Source organism: Thamnophis elegans, unplaced genomic scaffold (assembly GCF_009769535.1).
Source record: "Thamnophis elegans isolate rThaEle1 unplaced genomic scaffold, rThaEle1.pri scaffold_112_arrow_ctg1, whole genome shotgun sequence".
NCBI lineage: Eukaryota > Metazoa > Chordata > Lepidosauria > Squamata > Colubridae > Thamnophis > Thamnophis elegans.
In genome coordinates, this window is record NW_022473583.1 from 108,515 (window position 1) to 120,560 (window position 12,046).

Here is a 12,046-nt window from a genome sequence, read left to right on the forward strand (position 1 = left end):
GAAATTCCTTGAGCTGTGTTCTCGCAAATCCCAACGCTTGCTCAGTTACTCCGTGGGCTAGCGTGTCGTGCAGAGGAAGCCAGGAACAGCAGAATCCACCTTCCTATCCTGGCTTGAGGTCTTGGCCTATTGTGGGAAGGCAGCGAAGGCTTCCCTTAGGGGGATGCTGGGAGCTGTTCATCCCTGCAGGTGTCAAAGTTAGAAAAACCGGGCTCACAAAAAGAGAAAGTCAACTGCAGACCCAACACTGGTGACTTTGGGCCAGTCCATCTTTCTCGGGGTAGGTGGGGGCTCCCCTTCTTTCCGAGCCTTCAAGGGAGTGGGGGCTAATCAGCCATGCCTCTGGGGGCTTTCCTTTGGATTGCTGCACTGAGCCTGGATTGGATGATCTCAAGGAACATGCATAAAAGCCAAAAGAAATTGGATAAAAATATGTACACAATCAGAGGAGAGGATTCAACAGCATATTGACCTGAAACCTGAAGTATTTTTGTTGGGGGTTTCTGCCAGAAACTCCTAGTAAAGAAAGTGTACACTTGATAATTCACATAATAACTGCAGCTAGGATTGTATTTGCACAGAATTGGAGAAAAAAATGAAGTAATTTCTACTATCATCCTTCAATTGTAAATCTTCTCATAGTTCCACCATACATTGTGTCATCTTAACATTGTTTTTGCTATTTCCCCCTTATTTCTACCTCTGTTTTAGTCCCCCGTTCCCCTATCATTCTAATATTCAAAGACGTGATCCTTTCTTTTTCCATTATTCAATATTTCAATATGCACTTCTAGCATCAATCATGATCTTTCAAGCATTTATCAAACTACTTAGCTTTTCACTGTTAAATCCCACCTTTATACATATTTAATAAGGAAAAAGGAACGTTTCAACTTGCAGGATTTGCTTAGTGAGGATCTCTCCTGGCAGAAGGTAAATAAAGTGGGATTAAATTTATTTTGTGGAAACATACTTCTTCCTGGTGGCTAGATCAAAATTTCCCTTCTCAAGCTGTTTCCTTCTCTCCCTTCGCGCCCCCCCTTCCCCCTCCAAAGAAATCCACCCCCTGCCTTGCCTATAAATGCCTCCGTTCCCTTTGCTGGAGGAAAAGCTGAGAATTGCCACTGAGCAGACTTTCTACCTGTGGAGGCGAAGGGACAGGTGAGTTCGGCTCTCCCACCTGCGGGCACCGGACAGGTGAGGCCCCTGCAGCAGATCCTTCCTGCGTCTCTCTGTCTCCACCTGAAGGGACCCCTTGCAGGGGGGGGGACTGCAGGGGATGTCCTGTTTGCAACAGGGGACCTGCAGGAGGGTGCCTCAAGCAGAGAGCAAAGGATCTGTTGGGGATCTCTTATGTCAGACCCATAAAAGAGACCTTCTCAGGATCCCACCCTAATCGTTACGCAGCAGTGAAGGGTTTGTGACCCTCCCTTGCATGACCAAGGAGGGAGAAGCAGGACCCAGCTGAGAAAGCTCGATCCTGGGTTGAATGTGTGTGTGGGGGGGTCCCTCTTCCTTGGAGGGGATGGGCTTCCCAATGGCCCCCCTTTAATTTCTCCCCTCTTTTATTGCCTCTGCAGGGAAGGAAGGCAGACGATGGGGCGATTCATTTTTCTGAGCATGGGCTTGCTGGTGGTGGCCCTCTCCTTAAGTGGTGAGTTTGAACAGGGTCTCCACCTGTCCTGAGAAGACAACTTCCTTGCCTTTGAACCCCTTCCTGGTTTGACACACACACCCCTAGAATCCTCTCCCTGAAGTTTCGTTTTCTTCCTGTTTGGCTTATTCTATCGTTTAATCACGCCTTGTACGTCAGCTGGAATCCGTTTGCAAGGGTAAAAAGGGCCAGGCTATATGAATGCAATTGAAATGCAGAATTCATTAAAAGTTAAAACCTTGGCATAAATGCATGCATTTATTATGAAGAGTGCCCCCCCCCCCCAGTTCTTGCTCCATTGGACCCACACAAGCGTTTACACCTAAGACAGTGTTTCTCAACCTTGGCAACTTGAAGATGTCCGGACTTCAACTCCCAGAATTCCCCAGCCAGCGAACGCTGGCTGGGGAATTCTGGGAGTTGAAGTCCGGACATCTTCAAGTTGCCAAGGTTGAGAAACACTGACCTCAGGGGTCTTCAAACTTGGCCCCTTTAAGACCTGTGGACTTCAACTCCCAGAATTCTCCAGCCAGTTTGGGGACCGCTGGTTTAGTAGGCAGAAGGGGGACGATCCCCCAACAAATGACCCCGGAAGCCCCTCGAGCAGATGTGGGGCATCTATAGGAGGAGGCCAGCACAAATCATTCGGGACTGACCCACATACTGTGGGTTGCATTGGACAGCAGCCTTGGTGCTGCCAAGCAGTTGAAATTTCGAGAGAGTTTCAAGGGTAGCCCCCCCATGAAGCCCATTGCAGAAGTCTAGACGGCTTGTGAGAGTTTCTCAAGGAGGTTTGCATAAAGCCACGTGTCCAAAGAGGCTGAATGCCAGGCATGCCTCAGCTTGAACCTGGCTCCTTGTTTTACTGACCTTGGAAGGAAGGAAAGCATTAGTCAACCTTGAGCCAGTCAGGATCGAACTGCTGGCAGTTGAGCCCGCAAAACTGCATTCTAACCACTGGAACGGTTAAGCAGTCGTATGTAGAGATATATGCCGCTTCACAGTGCTTTCCAGCCCTCTCTAAGCAGTTTACAGGGTCAGCCTCTTGCCCCCAACAATCTGGGTCCTCATTTGACCCACCTCGGAAGGACGGAAGGTACAGTTTACTAGAAGTCAAGTGAATTACAGTAATGCAAAGCCTGAACTGAAAGTCCCGCACCGAAATCCCCAAGTTGAAGCTGCTCCTTCCCTTCGGTGCCTCCCCTTCCTGGCCCTGAATGATAAAGCAACTGGAGTGGACAGAGTCACACCAGACATGGAAATTAACCAGGATTAATTCTAACCAAGGCTTGGACAATCTGCCAATGCAGTTGCACGTCAGTTGATGTTTATGGTCATCAGAGATTTTTGCAACTCAGCAGGTCAAGAATGTTCTGCAGATCCTCCTCTTTCTCTTCCTCCTCCTCCTCTTCCTCTTTCTCCTCCTCCTCTTTCTCTTCCTCCTCCTCCTCCTCCTCTTCTTCCTTCTCCTCTTTCTCTTCCTCCTCCTCCTCTTTCTCTTCCTCATCTTTCTCTTCTTCCTCCCCATCTTTCTCTTTTTTCTCCTCCTCTTTCTCTTCCTCCTCCTCCTCCTCCTCCTCCTCTTTCTCTTCCTCCTCCTCCTCTTCCTCCTCCTCTTTCTCTTCCTCCTCCTCCTCTTTCTCTTCCTCCTCCTCCTCTTCCTCTTCCTCCTCCTCCTCCTCCTCCTCTTTCTCTTCCTCCTCCTCCTCCTCCTCTTCCTCTTTCTCTTCCTCCTCCTCCTCCTCCTCTTCCTCCTCCTCTTCTCTTCCTCCTCCTCCTCTTCCTCCTCCTCTTTCTCTTCCTCCTCCTCCTCTTTCTCTTCCTCCTCCTCCTCTTCTCTTCTCCTCCTCCTCCTCCTCCTCCTCCTCCTCTTTCTCTTCCTCCTCCTCTTCCTCTTCCTCCTCCTCCTCCTCTTCCTCTTTCTCTTCCTCCTCCTCCTCCTCCTCTTCCTCCTCTTCCTCTTTCTCTTCCTCCTCCTCCTCCTCTTTTCTTCCTCCTCCTCCTCTTTCTCTTCCTCCTCCTCCTCCTCTCTCTTTTCCTCCTCCTCCTCTTTCTCTTCCTCCTCTTCCTCTTTCTCTTCCTCCTCCTCCTCCTCTTTTTCTTCCTCCTCCTCCTCTTTCTCTTCCTCCTCCTCTTTCTCTTCTTCCTTCCCATCTTTCTCTTTTTCCTCCTCCTCTTTCTCTTCTTCCTTCCCATCTTTCTCTTTCTCCTCCTCCTCTTTCTCCTCCTCCTCCTCCTCCTCTTCCTCCTCCTCTTTCTCTTCCTCCTCCTCTTTCTCTTCCTCCTCCTCTTTCTCTTCCTCCTCCTCTTTCTCTTCCTCCTCCTCCTCTTCCTCCTCCTCTTTCTCTTTCTCCTCCTCCTCTTCTTCCTCCTCTTTCTCTTCCTCCTCCTCCTCCTCCTCTTCCTCCTCCTCTTTCTCTTCCTCCTCCTCCTCTTCCTCCTCATCTTTCTCTTTCTCCTCCTCCTCCTGGCCATCTTCTCATTGCGCTCTCTCTCTCCCCCCCACAGGAGCTGGAGCTGATCACCACTGCCCCCCCAGTTGGTCCTCCTTTAATGAGTTTTGCTTCAAGCTCTTCAAACAATGGGAGACGTGGAACGATGCAGAGGTTAGAGGTCCTTGTGTGTCTGTGAATCTCTCAGCCCAGGCAGAGGAGACGTCTAGGCAGAGCGTGGAAGAGCCCTCTGGCTGGGCTGAAGTGGAGGGACTTTCAGCTGGGGGGATGGAAAAGCAGCAAAAATGCAATTATTCTTCTCCACTCTTCTTCTTCCTCTGAGCCCATTTGAACTTCCCTTCTCCACTCTTTGAGCCAGGAGGGGACGGTGCCAGGATCCCCTTTGCTGCCCATGGCTGCCCCTTCCTCCCCGTCCTCTGGGCACAAGCCTCATGGGTAGCATTCTTTCTTTCCTTCTTTCTTTCTTTCTTTCTTTCTTTCTTTCTTTCTTTCTTTCTTTCTTTCTCCCATCTTTATTTATTTATTTATTATAAATAACCCAAGTTGGTGAACGTGGCCATCGCTCCTTTTCCTCCTACTTTCCTCACAACAACAGCCCTGTGAGGTAGCTTGGCTCGAGGTGGAGTGGCTGCATCGGAAAGGAGTTCCTTTCGTAGCCCCCTAAGCAGCCCCCTTACCATCCCTTCCCCCGCAGTGTTTATGACAAACTGTCGTTGTTGGCAGCGAAAGGCAACCGAGCGCAAAGTGGCATCCGACAGATCGATTGAAAAAGCCGGGCGTGGAGGCCTCCCCAAAGTGCTGAAGGCTGAGAGGCGTTTGGTCACCTCCAAAATTTTGCACTCTTCCTTCTGCACACACACACACACCCCCCCCGGAAACTTTGCGCAAGAAGCACCTTGGTTGGGCCAGAGGGGGCTTCACTGGCAGGACCCAAATGGGGAGTGGGGCATGTAAAGCCCACTACCCTGCCCCTGGGTTCAATCTAGGGCCTTTGTGTGTATGTGTGTGTGTGAGAGAGAGAGACAGGCAGACAGACAGACAGACAGACATTCTAACTTCTGAATTGGGAATTGTTCAACAGCTGTGTACACCAGTTAGGACAACTGCGAGTTTCCACAAAATCAAAATGGCGCAAAATCATGCAATCAGATCTTTCCTCTTTTCTTACACGCCCAACAGCACTAGCAATAGTACTTACACTTATATACCGCTTCACAGTGCTTTTATAGTGCTTTTCCTCTAAGTGGTTTTACAGAGTCAGCCTCTTGGCCCCAACCATCTGGGTCCTCATTTGACCCACCTTGGAAGGACGGAAGGCTGAGCCAACCTTGAGCCAGTCAGGATCGAACTCCTGGCAGTGGGTTGAGTTAGCAGTGGCACTTAGACTTATATACCACTCCACAGCGCTTTTATAGCCCTCTCTGAGTGGTTACAGAGTCAGTCCCTTGTGCCCCCAACCATCTGGGTCCTCATTTGACCCACCTCGGAAGGTCAGAGGGCTGAGCCAACCTTGAGCCTGGTGAGATTCGATCTGCCAACTTGCAGTCAGCAGAAGGAGCCGGCGGTACTGCGCTCTAACCACTGCGCCACCACTGCTCTTTACCAATGCGCAAGGGGAGACAAAAGGGTCCTCCTCTGTTGAACGAGGGTCTTTCTCTGTTGTCCTTCTCTCCCAGATGTCCTGCAGGCAAGCGCAGAACAGCAGCCACCTCGCCTCCATCCACAGCTGGGCAGAGTCATTTCATGTGGGCCGGTTGCTCTCGCGCCATTTCATCCTTAACAATGTCTGGATCGGTCTGAGTGATCCGCAGAAAGTGAGTTCTTTCCAATCTTCATGGATTTTTCTTTGCTGTTTCTGATGGTTTTTTTTTTTAAGGATCCTCTGTTGGGAGGCAGAGATTCTCTCCACGTGAATGTTCTTGCCTTGGGCAACACCGTGGCAAAGAGGAGCTCTTTACTCCCCTCCTGCCTCTTCTGCCCCCCACCAAACCCCTTCCTGCCCCACTGGAGAAGAGATGCAGGGAGGGATCCTGCCCTGGCCCCCATCTCAGCATCAAGGCCTCCCTTCCTCCTTATGGCTCCTTGGATGGGCTCTAAACCTGGTTGAAACCCTGGTGGGCCAGGAACGGAGGGAGTCTTTTGCCTGGCCTGGGAGGACTGCTCTTTCCTCCCCACCCCATTTTTTAAATATTTTATACAGTAATTCCTCTTCTGCTCTGTTGCATTTTCCCTTCTTGAAAAAGCTGGATCCTGTACGAAGAAGGGGAGTTTCCCTGGAGTTGAACTGCTGACTCTGTGAATAGAAATATTCATTTGGTGCCACCCCCATCCAAATAGATAAAGAAATCCAGGACCCTTTTCTATTCCAAATTCTCCCCTATAGAGGTGGGCCTGTCAGGGGTCCAAGGACCAAACTGAAAGCCAGGGGAGTCTGCTTCTGCCCCCCCTTCCCCCCAGTCAAGGAGTCGTTCCCTTTGACCCCCATTTCTCTTCCTGAAATCAACTTGTATGGTTGAGAGCGGTCACCACGTTGGGCATCAAGCCAAGTGGCTCTCAGGCTCGGCTGGTGACTTCATGGAGACCTCCAGGAAGTTTCCTTCTGTTTCTTTCCCTGGATCTCCTGATTACCCCCTATCCAAGCCTCCATTGAGTTTAACTCAGCTTAGATTAATTAGACATTAATTAGATGAGAGAGGGAGGGAGGGAGGAGGGAGAGGGAGGAGGAGGACGGGGAGGGAGAGAGAGGGGAGGGAGTGGGAGGGAGAGAGATGGAAGAAGAGAAGGAGGGAGAGGGAAGGAGGGTGAGAAAGAGAGAGAGAGAGACTTAGCCTATTTGGCCTGCCCCTGGCCCGCGTGTAGCCAGAGCCCCCTCCTCAGCTGGCTAACGTGGCTTCTCTGCCATTCCAGAATCTCACCTGGGAGTGGAGTGATGGCTCCGAGGTCAGTTTTACACGCTGGAATTCAGACCCCAACAACCTTCGCAATAAGGGGAACTGTGTTCAGCTGTCCAAGTTTTCAGGTAAGCCGAGGTGGAGGGGAGGGGGCCAAAGGTGTGCTTCTCACCATAGGGACCCCAGGGACCCTCCTGGCCACCCTGACCCCTTGGCCACCGATGACCCTTGTTGACCTCCTGGAGCTCTGAGCCGCCACAGTCCTATGCTGCGTACAGACAAGGGGAGAGGAAACGCCTGTGGGATGCGCCATCGAACATGAAAGCCAGGGTTTCTTCAAACACTCAAACTGCAGATCCCAATTATTATCACAGGGCCGTCAGGTCATAATTAAACAATCTCCATCTTTAAGGTGACCAGATTTTCAGATTGGTAAAGAGGGACACCTTTGACCGGGGGGGGAGGGGGGGGGCTTGATTAAAAATTTTATATGGAAAAATTATACAGAAAAATTATGGACTGTGCCGAAATGGATAAATTAACAAAAGAAATACAGCTGGGTGATCTCTCCGGTGCCCGGCGCTTTCCTGCCTCCTTCCATCATGAACCAGATCACAGACAGTGGTCACATTGAGGAAATGGGGATTTTATAGTATCCTTCTAGCTGGCTGGGGGATTCTGGGAGTTGAAGGCCGCAGGACTTAAAGTCGCCAAGGTTGAGAAACACTGGTCTAATGGTTAAAGCTTCAGAGTAGAAAGGCAGAGACCATGAATTCAAGTCCTGCCTCAGCTGTGAAAGGCAGCTGGGTGAATTTGGGCCACAATCCCCAGGAGACGGGGAGTTCTAGTCCCAGCTTAACCATAAAGGCAAGTTAGGTGACTTTGAGCCAATCCCCAGGAGACGGGGAGTTCTAGTCCCAGCTTAACCATAAAGGCAAGTTAGGTGACTTTGAGCCAATCCCCAGGAGACGGGGAGTTCTAGCCCCGCCTTAGTCCTGAAAGCCGGTTGGATGACTTTGGGCCAATCTCTCAGCCCAACCCACCTCATAGGTTCATTGTCGGGGTGGGGGGAGAGAGAGGATGAGGGGGAAGGTGTGTTTGCTGCCTTGAGTGATGCCAATGAGTAAATAAAATTAAAAAAGACAAAATAAAGCTAGGTCAGTTATCTTAGTTGCAACTCCCCGTTGAACCCTCTTCCCATTTTTGGGTACCCTCCTGTCCTTCTGGCCAAGTGGGGGGTGGATGGGGGGGAGGCATTGGAGGGGCCTTCTGGATCAATCACTGCAAAACTTTCTCTTTCGCTGCCCAGGCTATCGTCAGTGGAATGCTGTAAACTGTGGATCACGTCATTTCTTCATCTGCAAGATACAGCCAGAGTCTGAGTGATGAGGCACCTGATGAAACCTGCAGGATTAAGGAAGCCCCCCCACCCCCCCGCACCTGCCAAAATCTCCTCTCTGCACCCCTCCGCTTCCTGGATGCTTCCTGTAGCTTGGGCCTGGTTTTGCTCCTCCTGATGGGCCAGAAGGTCAAATAAACTCTCTCTCTAAGCACAACCGGCCTGGTTTATTTTGCGGGAGCCTGTTGGGGGTCCCAAACTCAAGATTTCTACATGCCCGAGCTTGGCCTTGGGGGTGGGGGCTTATCTCAACAGAAGGGCCACCCGCTGGTGCCTTGAGGCTTTCTTGCATGCCAAACTTCATTTCAATTGGAGGCTTGGGCATCTTGCAGAGCTTACCGAATAACAGAGTTGGAAGGGGCCTTGGAGGTCATCTAGTCCAACCCCCACCCCTCACCCAAGCAGGAGAGTCTATCCCATTTCTGACAGAGGGCAGTCCAGTCTCTTCTTGAAAGCCTCCAGTGAAGAAGCTCCCACAACCTTTTATTTTAATCAATGGGATTCTTTTCCTATAGAATAGAATAGAGATACAGATACAGATTAACAGAGTTGGAAGGGGCCTTGGAGGTCATCTAGTCCAGCCCCCCCTCACCTAAGCAGGAGACCCTACACTGTTTCTGATGGAAGACAGTCCAGTCTCTTCTTGAAAGCCTCCAGTGAAGAAGCTCCCACAACTTCCGAAGGCAGCTTCTGTTCGGTTGGTTGATTGCTCTCACTGTCAGGAAATCCCTCCTTATTTCCAGGTTGAAGCTCTCCTTGGTCAGTTTCCATCCATTGTTCCTTGTTTGGCCTTCAGGGGCTTTGGAGAACAGGTTGACCCCCCTTCCTCCTCTCTGGGGCAGCCCCTCAAATATTGGATCACTGCTATCCTGCCTCCCTTGGTCCTTCTCTTCCCTAGACCAGCCATGCCCGGTTCCTACAACCATTCATCGTATGTTTTAGCCCCCAGTCCCCTCATCATTCTGGTTGCTCTTCTCTGCAGTCTTTCAAGAGTCTCAGCATCTTTTTTATAGTGTGGGGACCAAAACTGGATGCAGAATTCTAGGTGGGCTTACTAAGATTTTAGAGAGTGGGATTAGTCCCTCCCTTGTTCTTGATTGTAGCCCTCTGTTGACGCAGCTTAGGATTGCATTGGCTTTTTTTTGGGGTGCTGCTGCACACAGCTGGCTCCCATTTAATTGGTTGTCCACTAAGACCCCAAGACCCCTCTCCCAGTCACTGCTGATGGACCAAGATGCACAGAAAAGAGAGCACAACGTAACATGACTGTAGAGTCTTCGGTTGCTCTCTGAGCTTGGTGGTTTCCTTGCAGATGTTTCATGACCCAACTAGGGAACATCATCAGAGCTAGAAGGGAGTGGGGTTTACAGAGTAGAAGAGAGGAGGGAGGAGGAGGATAACAACTGCGGGGTCCTTGGTGGTCTCTGAGCTTGGTGGTTTTCTTGCAGATGTTTCATGACCCAACTAGGGAACACCATCAGTGCTAGAAGGGAGTGGGGTTTACCAAGGAGGAGGAGGAGGAGGAGGAGGAGGAAGAAGAAGAAGATGAAGAAGAAGAAGAGGAGGAGGAGGAGGAGGAGGAGGACTGTGGGGTCCTTAGTGGTCTCTGAGCTTGGTGGTTTTCTTGCAGATGTTTCATGACCCAACTAGGGAACACCATCAGTGCTAGAAGGGAGTGGGGTTTACCGAGGAGGAGGAGGAGGAGGAGGAGGAGGAAGAAGAAGAAGATGAAGAAGAAGAAGAGGAGGAGGAGGAGGAGGAGGAGGACTGTGGGGTCCTTAGTGGTCTCTGAGCTTGGTGGTTTTCTTGCAGATGTTTCATGACCCAACTAGGGAACACCATCAGTGCTAGAAGGGAGTGGGGTTTACCGAGGAGGAGGAGGAGGAGGAGGAGGAGGAGGAGGAGGAAGAAGAAGAAGATGAAGAAGAAGAAGAGGAGGAGGAGGAGGAGGAGGAGGACTGTGGGGTCCTTAGTGGTCTCTGAGCTTGGAGGTTTTCTTGCAGATGTTTCATGACCCAACTAGGGAACACCATCAGGGCTAGAAGGGAGTGGGGTTTACCAAGGAGGAGGAGGAGGAGGACCAAGAAGGAGGAGGAGGAGGAGGAGGAGGAGGAGGAAGAAGAAGAAGAAGAAGACGAAGACGAAGATGACGAAGAAGAAGAACACAAAGAGGAGGAGGAGGAGCAAGAAGAAGAGGAGGAGGAGGAGGACGACGACGACGACGACTGTGGGGTCCTTAGTGGTCTCTGAGCTTGGTGGTTTCTTTGCAATGTTTCATAACCCAACTAGGGAACATCATGCGGTGCTTACAAAGGAATGGGGTTTGCACTCTGTCCATATACAAGCCCCTTCTATCACTGATGATGTTGCCTAGTTGGGTCATGAAATGTCTGCAAAGAGACCCCCAAGCTCAGAGAGGACCCAGGATCCCACAATTCAACCTGAACCTTAAAAAGTCCTCCTCTATTGCCACAACATGGGTTGAGGGACAAGCACCCCCAAATGATGCTACACTGCTCCCTAAGTATTGCAAGCGAATAAAAACAGGTATGTCTCAAAAGCCCAGGACCCAGGGGCTATGTGGATCCCTCAGGATTCCCCAGCCAGAGCAGGGGACCAGGGTCTCCATGAAAGTGCCTGGGGGAGCCCTATCCCACACCAGTCCCATTCATGACAAAAGACACATGCTCAGATGTGTTCAAAAGGAATCGTATCGCCTTTATTGTCATTGTACGTCATGTATAGAACGAAACTGGTTTTAGCCTCACTAACAAAAAAAATACAAATGATATAAACAGTCCAAAGAATAATTCCTATACAAGTCATATGTTTTCCATTAAAAAAGTTTATTGTCACCCAGAAAGTGACTGAAACTGTCTCAGAGAACTTTGAGGACATCAGCAGAAGGGAAGCCTCTTCGATTAATGTTTTGAGTGACTGGAAGTTTCTTTGATTAATGTCCCTAGTAGATTACAATGTCTCGGAAGTGACCACGAAGCTCTCCGGGAGGAACACAGAGTTGGATAAGAACTGGTTCAAGGACAAATATTCTCCTTTATCGTACATTGACCTGAACTTTTATAACACGTTAGCAAACTCATTAGAATATGGGAAACACACCTCCTGAATATGAGCATGAAGATGATCACACTAAGAATATGATGGGATGCTTTGAAATGTTACATGCTACATACTAAAGGTCAGAGGTGAGTTGCTGTCAGTTTTACTACTGGTTTGCAACCCTGCACATGTGCGCTGTTCAATGTAAATTGTTCTGCGTTCATGCGCAGAACAATTTACGGTGAACTGTGCATGCACAGCCACTAAAATCCAAAATAGCGGCCGCCTAGCTGCAGCAAGGCAACCAATTGGAGGGCGTGGCCAGCCTGGGGCACTGCCGGTTCTGCGATCCAGGCCTGAATTCTACTACTGGTTCGGTCGAACCGGGCCGAACTAGGAGCAACCCACCTCTGTTAAAGTTATTGAGCACGCATGCCACACCGCAGAGGCCTAAAATGATATTAGCCAATGAAAAGAACTCATTTCAAACCCAAAATGTTTCAACTGTATAAAAAGCAACTTTTCACCTTTTTAAAGGGGTCACACTTCTCCTCTTTGTGTGTGGAGCCCGTCCTTTCTCAATGTACAT

General features: G+C 50.1%; 1 protein-coding gene across 1 annotated transcript; it reads left to right on the top strand.

The window, feature by feature from the left end:
• Positions 1-1,583: 1,583 nt before the first annotated feature.
• On the top strand, positions 1,584-8,446 carry LOC116523226 (C-type lectin lectoxin-Lei1-like). Its single transcript, XM_032238315.1, has 5 exons — positions 1,584-1,654; positions 4,163-4,260; positions 5,784-5,921; positions 7,015-7,126; positions 8,308-8,446. The coding sequence occupies exons 1-5, from the start codon at positions 1,597-1,599 to the stop codon at positions 8,382-8,384; spliced, it is 483 nt and encodes a 160-aa protein (XP_032094206.1). The 5' UTR covers positions 1,584-1,596; the 3' UTR covers positions 8,385-8,446.
• Positions 8,447-12,046: the final 3,600 nt, after the last annotated feature.